The 11,508-nt window shown below is 29.7% G+C and overlaps 1 protein-coding gene across 2 annotated transcripts; it reads left to right on the top strand.

The window, feature by feature from the left end:
• Positions 1–1,292: 1,292 nt before the first annotated feature.
• LOC145193172 (chymotrypsin-C-like) lies at positions 1,293–10,866 on the top strand. Of its 2 annotated transcripts, XM_090078769.1 has the most exons (7): positions 1,293–1,354; positions 1,535–1,627; positions 5,954–6,307; positions 9,551–9,779; positions 9,990–10,183; positions 10,351–10,574; positions 10,657–10,866. In XM_090078769.1, the coding sequence occupies exons 2-7, from the start codon at positions 1,540–1,542 to the stop codon at positions 10,768–10,770; spliced, it is 1,203 nt and encodes a 400-aa protein (XP_089934895.1). In that variant the 5' UTR covers positions 1,293–1,354; positions 1,535–1,539; the 3' UTR covers positions 10,771–10,866. The 2 variants fall into 2 exon arrangements, with proteins under 2 accessions (XP_089934895.1, XP_089934894.1); XM_090078768.1 differs by lacking the exon at positions 1,293–1,354 and having other exon boundaries at positions 1,473–1,627.
• The last annotated feature ends 642 nt before the right edge of the window (positions 10,867–11,508 follow it).

The following is an 11,508-nucleotide window of genomic DNA, read 5'->3' as shown; positions in this document are numbered from 1 at the left end:
TTTTGACATTCTGTATTAAAGCCTTCTCAATAACTCAAGTCCATGGAAAATTCGGGGAGACGGTTTGAGCAAAGGTTCCGATGTCAGTAGAGACATTCTATTATTTAAGTTCTGTTAGCGATGTGCAAGATGTGCTACCTTTAATAACTTTAGCTTGAAGGAAGAAAATGCTTCTCTTCATTTTGTAGAATAAAGAATTCATCACGCTACTGAGACATCTTAGTAAGTTATAAGCTTTTACTTATATGACTAGCCCAGTGATATAAGTTAACTAATAATATAATCTTGAAAAAAAACTCCTGTTTAATTATAAAAATTGCATCTCCCAAATTGATTTTTTCTAACGCCATTTTCACTGGACATCAAAGGATTGCACTCGAATCTCTCGAGTGACAATTCAAACTTTATGCTGTTTGGAATAAAGTGCCTTCGATATCATGAATCATGAAAACGCAACCTTAAGAGGTCTTAATTTTTTCGAAGTCCAAGGGATAAAATCTGTCTTTATCTCCTTAGTGTTGTAGCTTATTCTTTATCTCCTTAGTGTTGTAGCTTATTCTTGACAGATGAAAAAGGAAAGAACTTGTACAAGATACCTGTACCTCTAATAAGAAGACATTCTTCAAGCATTTTTCACCAATGTTGTGATGTTGTGATGTTGTGATGTTGTTAAAAACTTAAGTTAACATCAAAACAATGTTATAAAAAAAGTAACAAATAAAATCCCTGAAAGAATACCATTTGTAAATAATCAACAAAAAAGAATAATCGAGTTAAGCACTTGACTTTAAGTTATCAACAGCTTGAATTCGACATTTGATGTATTTTTTTTTTTTATAATAAATCCCTTGAGTTCTCATTAACCGTCAGTATTTTTCTAGCTTACATTTGGTACAAAAGCAAATTTGAAAAGTTTTGTTGCATTAAAACCAACATTCTATCAATCTAAAAAAAAAAAAAGAAAGGCTGCCCATTGCATGTTAAAAGAAAGTAACTTACGAGAATTTATGGTAATGAAGTTGGTAATATATATGTATATATATATATATATATATATATATATATATATATATATATATATATATATATATATATATATATATATATATATATATATATATATATAATAGGCAAAACTCAATACAAAAAAGATAACGGTTTTATTGCATTTGTTTTTAATTTTAAAGAATGAAGGTGAAGCGACTATTTCCATCGCCCCAAAAAATCAAACTCTTGTCCGACGGGATTTTAAAAGTAGATTTAATTACATTTGTTAATAAACATAATCTACGCGACAAACTTTTGCATTTAGCGAAAAGAAGAAATGAATTTTAATGCGAATTAAAAGCTAAAGGTAATAAGATTTTGTAAACATTTTAAGATTTTGTTTGGTACAAAAATAAAATGCTAAAATGTTTAAGCATCTTTAGCTAGTTTACCGGAAACGAAGTATTAAAGTTTATGATTGCTATTTTCAAAGAAAATATCTCACTTTCGTCTTTGTAATCCAAATACTTTTGTCTCATAAAAAAAGTACAGATGAAAAGCATCATGGATGTCTCGTGCGTTTTAACTTTACTGCTGCTCCTGACAATCTCCTCTTACGAATCAATACATTCAAAGAAAGGTACAACTTTTTTCAAAGAAGTCATTTAAAAGCCAGGAAACTTTATTAACGGGAGCTGGAAAAATGCTTTAAATCAAAGTTGAAAACTTTTTATTTTTTGAACTTACGTTTATGAAAAAAAAATTCTGGTTTCGTTGAACTGTATTAAACCACTTTTACAATTTAAAAGGTTTAATGTAGTTTGACTTTATCAAATGTCTACAAAATAGATAAAAATGGAGTTTAACACCGATCCAAGTGCGACGGATTATAGCGAACTTTTCAATTAGTGTGAAGCTTTTTGCCTGTGCTAATTTAACACACTTAAGCATTAAAATTGTTGAATTAATTTAATGGTTGACTTTTTGTTGCGTTGATAACTTTACTATAAAAAAGTGTAACGAGAATGTAATTTTAAGACATTTGCTGATGTGAAATTGCTAAGCTTCTTTATTCAAGGACTGGAAACACCCTCCCCTCTCTCTATCCCTTCCCCTTCCCAGCAAATAGAATTTTTTTAATTTTCTGTTATTTAGCTTTACTCATAAACTGCCGTGTTTTGAAAGATATGCAAAATTCAGCAATAACAACCAAAGTTTTGATTTTAGTCACAATCAAATAGAAAAAAAATTGATGATGTAAAAAAAAAAAATTAAATCTGATTTAAATACACAATTTAGTAAGAAGTACACAACTCTGTTAATTATGTTAAAATAATGTTTGTTTTTTTTTACATCTCTCTAAAACGCATCTAAACAATTCGTAAACAACAATACGGACGATTTCGTCAACCAATTAATATGTTGATTTTTTTTCTCGTCCCATTGCAAAAGAACTTGAAAACTTGAAAAATTGTATGGCGGTGGAGAGAATTTAAAATTGATCAGTGGTTTAGTATTGTACTGTGCAGATTGAGAACTTTTACAAAATAATTGATCTAAATTAAGTGTACCAGAAGGCTCTGATAAATGTTTAGGGGGAGGTCATCCTAAAGATTTTCTGATAGATAGATCAGTAACGTTTATCAGATCTCTTCAAATAGAAAACCTAATCTTGGCTTTTGCGAACTTAAAATGTCACTGAAAGGTTTTTGAAAGCCTTCTCCTAGTTGTTCACATCTTTTATTACAGAGACAGCTGTGTACACTGTGAACACTGACAGGTCAACTGTATTAAATGGTGAAAAATGCCAGAAAGTCAACTGATACTTAAAACGGTCATGTAAACATACACTCCTTATTTTCAACACAGCAAACAGTTCTTCGAAGTAAATTATCAATAATAAATCGTCTTAATATTTCACAATAACGACTAAAATATAGCGATGTTTACGTCTACAAAACGACAAAGTTCTATTATAACAATTGTGATGACATTTTAGCAAACAAGCTCTCTATTAGCGAATGACGACACATGCCTTAAATATATATATATATATATATATATATATATATATATATATATATATATATATATATATATATATATATATATATATATATATATATATATATATATATATATTACTTCCTATGGAATTCAGATAAGTGAGTCGTTCATTTCACAAACATTTTTTTAAAAAGTACATTTTTGGATGCTTTTTCATGGTGAACTTGTATGACTTATGTAACGTAAAAAAAATAAATAAACGAACGTGGCAAAATATTTAATCCATTATGAAAGAACATTTCAATTCAGTAAACAGTCTGGAATGATATTGAACTTAGGTGTTTTTAAAACACTTCGAGAATCACTCAATCAGTTTTGATAATTCTTTTTATTGTTTAAAAGCAAATTTATCTTCATAAACACTCAGAATTCAGCAGAATTGATTGATGTCTACCACGTACAATTCTTGAGCAACAGTAAGATGCAAAATCAGGCCAAAAGACGAACGGATTATCATGATTTTAGATCATAGGCATAAGTCGCTTTTTCAACATTCTTTCGCGTAAACATCGGAATTCTTGTTTCCATTATTGAAAATTGGCTGAGTTTTGACACCATACGAACCATAACATTTTCATCAAACGTTTTTTTTTTTTCAGCAAAACAGGCTATTTTTTCTTTAAAATTTCTGGCCTGATGGGGGGGGGGGGGGGCATCGAACAGACAAGATTGTAGTACGTTTCATTGCTCATTTTTTACGTTTCATTGGATTGTTTTCATCGTTTCATTGGATTGTTTTCATCGTTTCAATAAATTGTTGCTTTTCTTGAAACTTTTCTCATAGCAGTTTTGGAGCGCATTTTTTGTGTCATCCCTGAACTGTTGTTAGGATTTTCCTGGATATTTCTGTAGGAATGTCTTGTAGCCAAAATTATTTTTGTGTTCTTGTATTATCATGTTGTAAACACTAGTTTTTTTTATAAACCGAACGGAGTACTCTAGATTTCCATCAATGCCCAGATCAAGTTTAAACTTGACGGACCACTTTTTAGGTTTTTCAACTTCCTTTCCAACCCGCGACCTTCATTCAACTATTTGATGGTACGGCTGATAGTTTTCCTATGAGCGTTTTCCTTTTTTTCAAGCGAGTTAATTGGAGCATCACAATTTTTAGACCACTAATTCCCAAAATAAATTTTCTCACTTGCAAATACATCTTCATGTTTACAATCAACTTTTGTAAACTTCCCATTGTTTTATTTGAAAATTTGATTAACTTGCTTTAAACGTAAAAAAAAAAAAAAAATTAATCAAAACCAAATATTTGGTTTTCGAAATATTTCCAAAACCACTTTATATTTTTAGTATTATTTCATAGTTAATAATCGTTTTTTGAGCAGTGTTTCCATCGTTACTAGACCCATTTCCCCCACTTTTTGTGCATTAACAATGAGACCTAAACTATCATTCATTATCTTTCGGAAAAAAATCTTCTTTTCTTCATAATCTTGTTTACTCTCCTCACTTCTCATCTTATAAGTCTTCAGCTCAAGTTTATAACTTTAGATGACTAATGTTGGTATATCGTTGGTATACACTTACCTATAAATGGCCAATAGTTAAGTAAAAATGTGACATGTAATTAATATAATTTTATAATTGACTGATAATTGAAATTAGAGGTTTGTGTGATTGTCCTTAATGACATTGTTTTCTTCTTTTTTAATCTTTTTCGATAATTGTTCTCCTGCATTAACTTCTAGGAAACCTTAGATAAAGAACTGGAAGCAAAAACTTTGCGGCTGAGTTTTAACCTTTGTACGTTAAGTGTAAACACCAGTATAAAAAAATTGCATTTAACCTGTCTCCATCGCCATTATTGTTGAATTCAGTAAGCATTAAAAAATGATTTATTTTTCGTTAAATATTTTAGATAAATATCTAATTTAAGCATTAAATGTAAAAGAATAGTTTAAATGAAGAATAAATGTGTAAAATGAATAACTGAAGGTGTAAATTTTTTTACGCACTCTTTTTAAAAAGGTAATGTAGATGAACATAAATTAAGTTCAGGGAAGTCTGGATTACCTATGTCCGCTCCTGGGCCCACTGTGAAACGCTATCACTTTCGTTTTCGTTTTAGTCATGAAATCTTTATACAGAATCTTCGACATATTTTTTCATACATATTTCTTTCTACATATTTGAATAAAAGCTAACCGTTATGTAAGTTATAAATCGCTAACTTTTCTTTTTTTTTAAAGGACAACTTTTTTTAAGTTTCTGAAGAAAAATTTCTGAAGTTTTTGATTAACTTTTATTGTATTCACCTTATATTTTATTGTTTATCTTAGCCAGAATTGTACACTGTTACTAGTAAGCCTAGATTTAGTGATCAATTTATTGATTGGTTAGTCGTTAATTATCTGGTTATTGATTGGTTAGTCGTTAATTATCTTATTATAAAAAAAGGTTTGTTTTTTTTAATGATTTATTAACTACTATCAATTAAATCTTTTATTTAGTCTTGAAATGTAATAATCACACCTCCCCTCACCACTATCCATAGTTTTTTCACGAAACCTTTGAGTATTAGTATTTTAGTAATTGTTGTTTTAATGATAAACAACGATTACGATTTAAAAAGACTTCATCGCCCCTTTTTATTGCACAGGTAAAAGTATTGTATTAAAAGATTCTAAATCAGTTCTATTTCCATATAAAAGAAAATTGTTCAATCATTATTATCATTAGCCTTTATACAACATTGAGTTAATAAAGAATATTCATGGCTTTCATTTCTAATCCACGTTTTTTTATTCAGTAAAAAAAGGAAGAGGGGGCAGGGGGGAGTTGAAACCTTTAGCCTTCTCCATTTTGCCTACGCTACTAATTGCAACATAAAAAAAGTTAATAACATTTTGTTTGCCCGAAAAAAAGACTTATATTCTTGTGTTAGGCTGTAAAGATATTAAAAGTCATTCCCACTGCGTCAATCATTATCATCGTTGCGTAAAACATGGAAGATACAACTTCTATATGTATACTCATTGTAAAAAAACTTGTGGAGTATGTGAAGATCATACAGATTGCTCTGATTCATCAACAAAAAGAAATTGCATTCAATGGAAAAGGGCAGGTTATTGTGCTGAGAAAAGCAAATATTATACGTCTATGATATCGGTGTGCACTAAAACATGCGGAGTTTGTGGAGTATTGAAAAGTACAGTTGCTCCAAACAATACTACGCTTTCAACAGAGTCTGTTACTAAAGCCTACACAACAACTCAAATGAAGAAAACTCAGCTTCCAGGTACTTTCTGTTTTTTCTTTTACAAATTATTATAAGATATTTCAATCATTAAAATTTGTTATTTGTTAAATGTATAATTTATAGCTAATAATTGTAAGTTGTTAATTAATAAAAAATCGTTCTTAAATAATGAATATTAAAAACTATTAATTATTATATGATAAATAATTTTTGAGGTGAAAAGTTAAACATTCACGAAGTAAACTTAGGATCTACAACCAGTAGATCTGGAACCAGTTGCAATTCTTCTTTGCCCCCAAGAGTTGTAAAATTAAGAGTTGCAAATCCATCCCTACACTATTAGTTCTGTTATTCAACATTTCTCTCCAACAAAATTGATCCAAAGAAAATCTGACGGTGGAAGAATAGGAGGGATTTTAAGATAATATTTTATATGAAGACCCTGCCATTAAAAAAAAAAAAATGCTTGGAAAACTTGTTATTGGTTATAAGATTCATTTAGGGAGTGCGCAATAAAATACAGGTCTTCTCCTAGTTTCGTTGTAAAAGTTTGAAATAAAGATGGTTTTCATTCTTTCAAATCGCAAAAGGTGCCAAATCTTTCTAAAACTCAAGAAAGTCCAAGAATCCGCTCTAAAAATTTATACAATGACTTTATTTCTTCAATTTCTGTTCTATTGAAGAAGGTGTGATTTAAATCAAGTAAGTTAAATCAATAAAGTAAGTATTCCTGGGGTTGTCTATTTTATTTCCAAAAATAGAGAAGTAGAATAGAAATTTAAATACACATAAGTTTGCTAAAAAAAACTTTGGCCCACTAATTTCAGTTGTGACAAAAAGTCAGTACCTTTTCTTTGTGAATTATTTACTTATCAAATGTATTTTAAAAAGTGCTTACAAAAACGTCTTTTACTTAACTACATGATAATAGGGCTGTGTTCTGGCCTGAAACTGGCTATGGAATGGTATGAACAGAATGATACGAACTTTGTTGGCTAAAACAGTAAATCCTCCACACTGTTCAGAATTAAGAGTTATTGAAAAACATTTGGAAATCATTAAAAAATCATTAAAAAAGATGAAAAAAATAGAAAAAATTTTCAGAGACATAAAAGATTTAAAAATTTCTTAGAAAAAAAGGATTAATTGTTTTGGTTGAAATATTATGGCGCAAGCTCATGGGACCACCAAAGCAAATGTTTAAAAGTTTATAAGATGTCCGCAGGGATATATTAATTTCTTTGAAATATTTTATATTTATATATAAATTCTTTAGCATTAGCATTATCAAATTTGATGAGAGCGTTTTTGTTAGCCTCTTTTTTACTTTTGCATTCGTTTACACGATTTATTATTAAACTTGTTTTGAAAATACTTAGGTACCTAAATCTATTCTGACTTTTGAATTATCCTTTTGATGATTTGAAAGAGCTTTTATTTTGTTATTAAAGCATATAGCTTGTTTAGTTCATACGATCATTTAATTTAATGGTCATATAGCAGGGTCTTCATATAAAATGATATCCAGAGAAGAGAAAATCTGCGCTAAACAATTTTCTCATAAAAAAAGTTAGTTTAGTGAAAAAATTAATGTGTATTGAAAACTGACATGCAATAAATAAAATTATTTTTCCGTTTTAAACATGAAAATTTAAGAGTTGTTTCATTACGTAAAAAATGAAAAGTTAAAATATTTGGGCTCATGACACCAACCCTCTGGCGCTCCTTTGATCTTTACTTCCAATTCCAACATTATCAATAACTATCAGTTTTAAAATTTTCTTATTAAATGCAATTATGTTTATAATGGTACATTTTAAGAAAAATATGATCAACTTAATAACTGGCCTGAACTGAATAAAATATATTGTTAAGTGGGCAGCTTGAAAGAAAAATGGCTCCTCAAGATGCTTAAAAATGATTATGCTTTTTATTACATTAAAATTAGTTTGATCCATCTAAACAATTAAATACAACTTAATAGAATATGCTGTTGTAATTTTAAATCAGCCAATAAGTAGTTAGAAAAAAGAGAAGCTACAAAACGATTGGCCATATCAAACAAACCCTTTTCTAGGTTAACCTTTTCTGCACGGATTAAATTTCAACTTAGCGACAGACGGAATAAATTTTGCAACGTAAGCTAAAAATTGCAAACATTTTTTTTAAGGTAATGCAGCGCCCGTTCTATTTACACTAGGATGAGGAAACAAAAACGAATTTAAAAAGGTTTTTTATAAGCCTATAATAACTTTATTGTTATTTAATTTCTTTTTCTGAGAAATAATTCCAGATAAAGCTTAAAAAATTTTTTTTTAGAAAAAAAAAAAGAGATTCAAAACCAATGCAAAAACATAAGAGTTATTACTTACATTTATCGAATATGCATTCCTCAATGTTTTAAATGTATTAAAAAGTCTTTTTTACACTTCTTGTGTTTATATACACTAATGAAGAGTCTTTATAATAATCAAAATTTCACTCACGAATGCCAAGTCTAAAAACAACCATCAACACATAGTCCAACATCACAACTTTTACAAGAAAAATAGGACTCTCTCCTTTTATTTTATGTGGAACACACAAGACAATGTCTTTTTTTAGATTTTACAGGCCAATGCCTGGAATGTTTTACTTCTAGCTTAGATAACTTTCCTGTGGCTAAACTTGGCTTACCTCTCGTTAGTGCACCTGTTTGATTAGATACGACTTTCGTTTATTTATATATAGTAAATATTTATATTTCAAAACATGTTTTTCAAACTTTTAAGATATTGTTTAGTCGATAAGATTACATGTAGGTCATTTTGAGATATTGTTTAGTCGATAAGATTACATGTAGGTCATTTTAAGATATTGTTTAGTCGATAAGATTGCATGTAGGTCATTTTAAGCAAGTATAACAAGCAAAATAACACATTTCGTCGGGCTAAGTGACGACCTGCAATGACGTCATATGTCGGCTTTCGTAAAATAAAAGATTAAGAAACCTTTTGTAGGAAAAGTTCTAACCGCATCAATGATTTTAAATTTTGACTAAACACAGCACTGAGTTTATTCAAAGTTTTTAAATTTTTAGCATTTAAACGTTAGACCTCTAGGTACGTCTGTGTTTTTCACACTTGACTAATTTTATATATGTTTAAACATTCATAGTACTATGTTCTAACTCGAATTAAGTTAACGCTGAAAAGCTTTGCTAAAAACTAAATTTGTGTTTCAAATTGAAATATTTAATAAATGCTTTTTTTTGTTTGGCGTTTAATTTGGCTTTGTGTTTAGAGTGTGGGAGGAATAAACTACCTCCAAGACACAAAAAGAATGACGCCTTTTTGATAGGTGGTAATGAAACAAAACCAAATACTTGGATTTGGCAAGTTGCAATTTATTATTACAAAGAATATACCTGCGGTGGTACTTTGATAACTCCTAATCATGTGTTAACTGCAGCTCACTGCGTAATTTATCGAGATAAAGTTGGAACAACCGTAAGGGTAGGAGATCATAAAAGGTAACACAAAACTCGTTTCTTTTATAAAGTTTGATTGCATTAGATTGCATCTTCATTGATAGAATTATTACACACACATACCAACACATAGACACACACAGACATACACACAGACACACACAGACACATACAGACTCATATACACAGACACATGCACGCACGCACACAAAAAAAAAACTTTTTTGAAATAATTAAGCAAACTGTTTTTAGAGACAAAACTGAGGGAAGCGAGCAAGAAATAGAAGTTGAAGACATAGTTTATCACGAAGAATACAACGACGCATCATTCATTGATGATATTGCTATAATTAAACTGAAAGAGGAAGTGAAGCTTAACGATGATGTAGGAGTTGCATGCTTGCCAAAAGAGCTGCCTTCATTTAACACTACCTGTTATATAACAGGTTAGGCTTTGTTTTATAAAATACTAATCACTTCTTTATGTGGGAGAAAGGAACTTTTAACAACTTTTTCTTTTAAGAACTATTCATTATTGCATGGTTATAAACTTCATAATTTAAGTTTTTTGGTTTTAACTTCCATGGTTTTAAATTACGCTATATCAAAAAAGGTTGGGGTCTTTTGTCTCCTGGTGGGATATCAGCAAACATATTGAACGAAGCCCAAATGCCTATTGTTGATAATAAAAAATGCGCAGAAAGAAATAAAGAAGAGTTGGGAGGAATAAAGGTCACAGAAAACATGTTATGCGCAGGTTATGAATCCGATAACAATATCTCTGGGTGTCATGGTGACTCTGGTGGTCCATTAGTCTGCATGTTAAAAAACTCTTGGGTAAGTGAACAATTTGCAGTAGAAAGATGATAGTTTTATAGATTAACAGTTTCAACTTAGTATTTCATTTATTATATTTTAGAATCTTCAGGGTATCGTAAGTTGGGGATCCCCAAAATGCGATTCCAGAGAGCGATATACTGTATTTACAAAGGTTGTCAATTATCTTGATTGGATAAAGCAAAATTTAAAGTAGCTGAGCCCAGAAATTAAACCTTAAAAAGTTCTAAATAATTTGATTTGTAAACTAACCCTCAATAGTTTTATTTAGTAGAATCAACCGCTAATGTAATAGAGATAATCGTTTATTGTGTATTCTCAAAAAGTTCCCCAAAATAACTTTACGGTTTTACTTACAATAACAACAAAAATACAAAAATCACAATCGCAAAATTGCACTAGGGAAAACGCCAATTTCTATAAAGTAAATTTCCAAAATAAAAAAAGGCCTTCCTTACACATTTCAAATAAGAACGCTCGCTTGTGATTGAGCGGTATTCTTTTAAAGGCTTTGAGTTCTCACAAATCAGCGTTTTCCTAGCTCATATTTGATACAAAAGCAAAATTTTAAAAGTTTTTTTTGGATTAAAACCAACGTTCCGTTAATCTAGCCTGCCTATTACAAGTCAAGGGAAAGAACTTGCATTCATGCTTAAGTTATATGAGCCATGAGAATACGTACAGCCGTACCCCTTTCTTCTATGGCCCCTAGTCTCCACACCCACTTTAATATTGAGTCATCAGCCCTGTTCATTTATTTCAATAAAAATTTTAGTTTAATTTGAGTGACGAAATGAGACATTAGAAGTAAATTTAAGGGAAAAGTAAATAAATTTTCTAAATCAGATAAATATGTAAAAAGAAAAACTTTATACAAATAAATGGTGCCACAAATAATACATTTTTTGAATGGTAGAGCATAATTTGTAACTGA

Source organism: Hydra viridissima, unplaced genomic scaffold (genome assembly GCF_058129835.1).
Source record: "Hydra viridissima isolate aposymbiotic clone 2 unplaced genomic scaffold, HvirCarnegie_v1 scaffold_2, whole genome shotgun sequence".
Classification (NCBI taxonomy): Eukaryota; Metazoa; Cnidaria; class Hydrozoa; order Anthoathecata; family Hydridae; genus Hydra; species Hydra viridissima.
The sequence above is the reverse complement of the archived record's forward strand: the minus strand, read 5'-3'. Positions and strand labels throughout refer to the sequence as shown.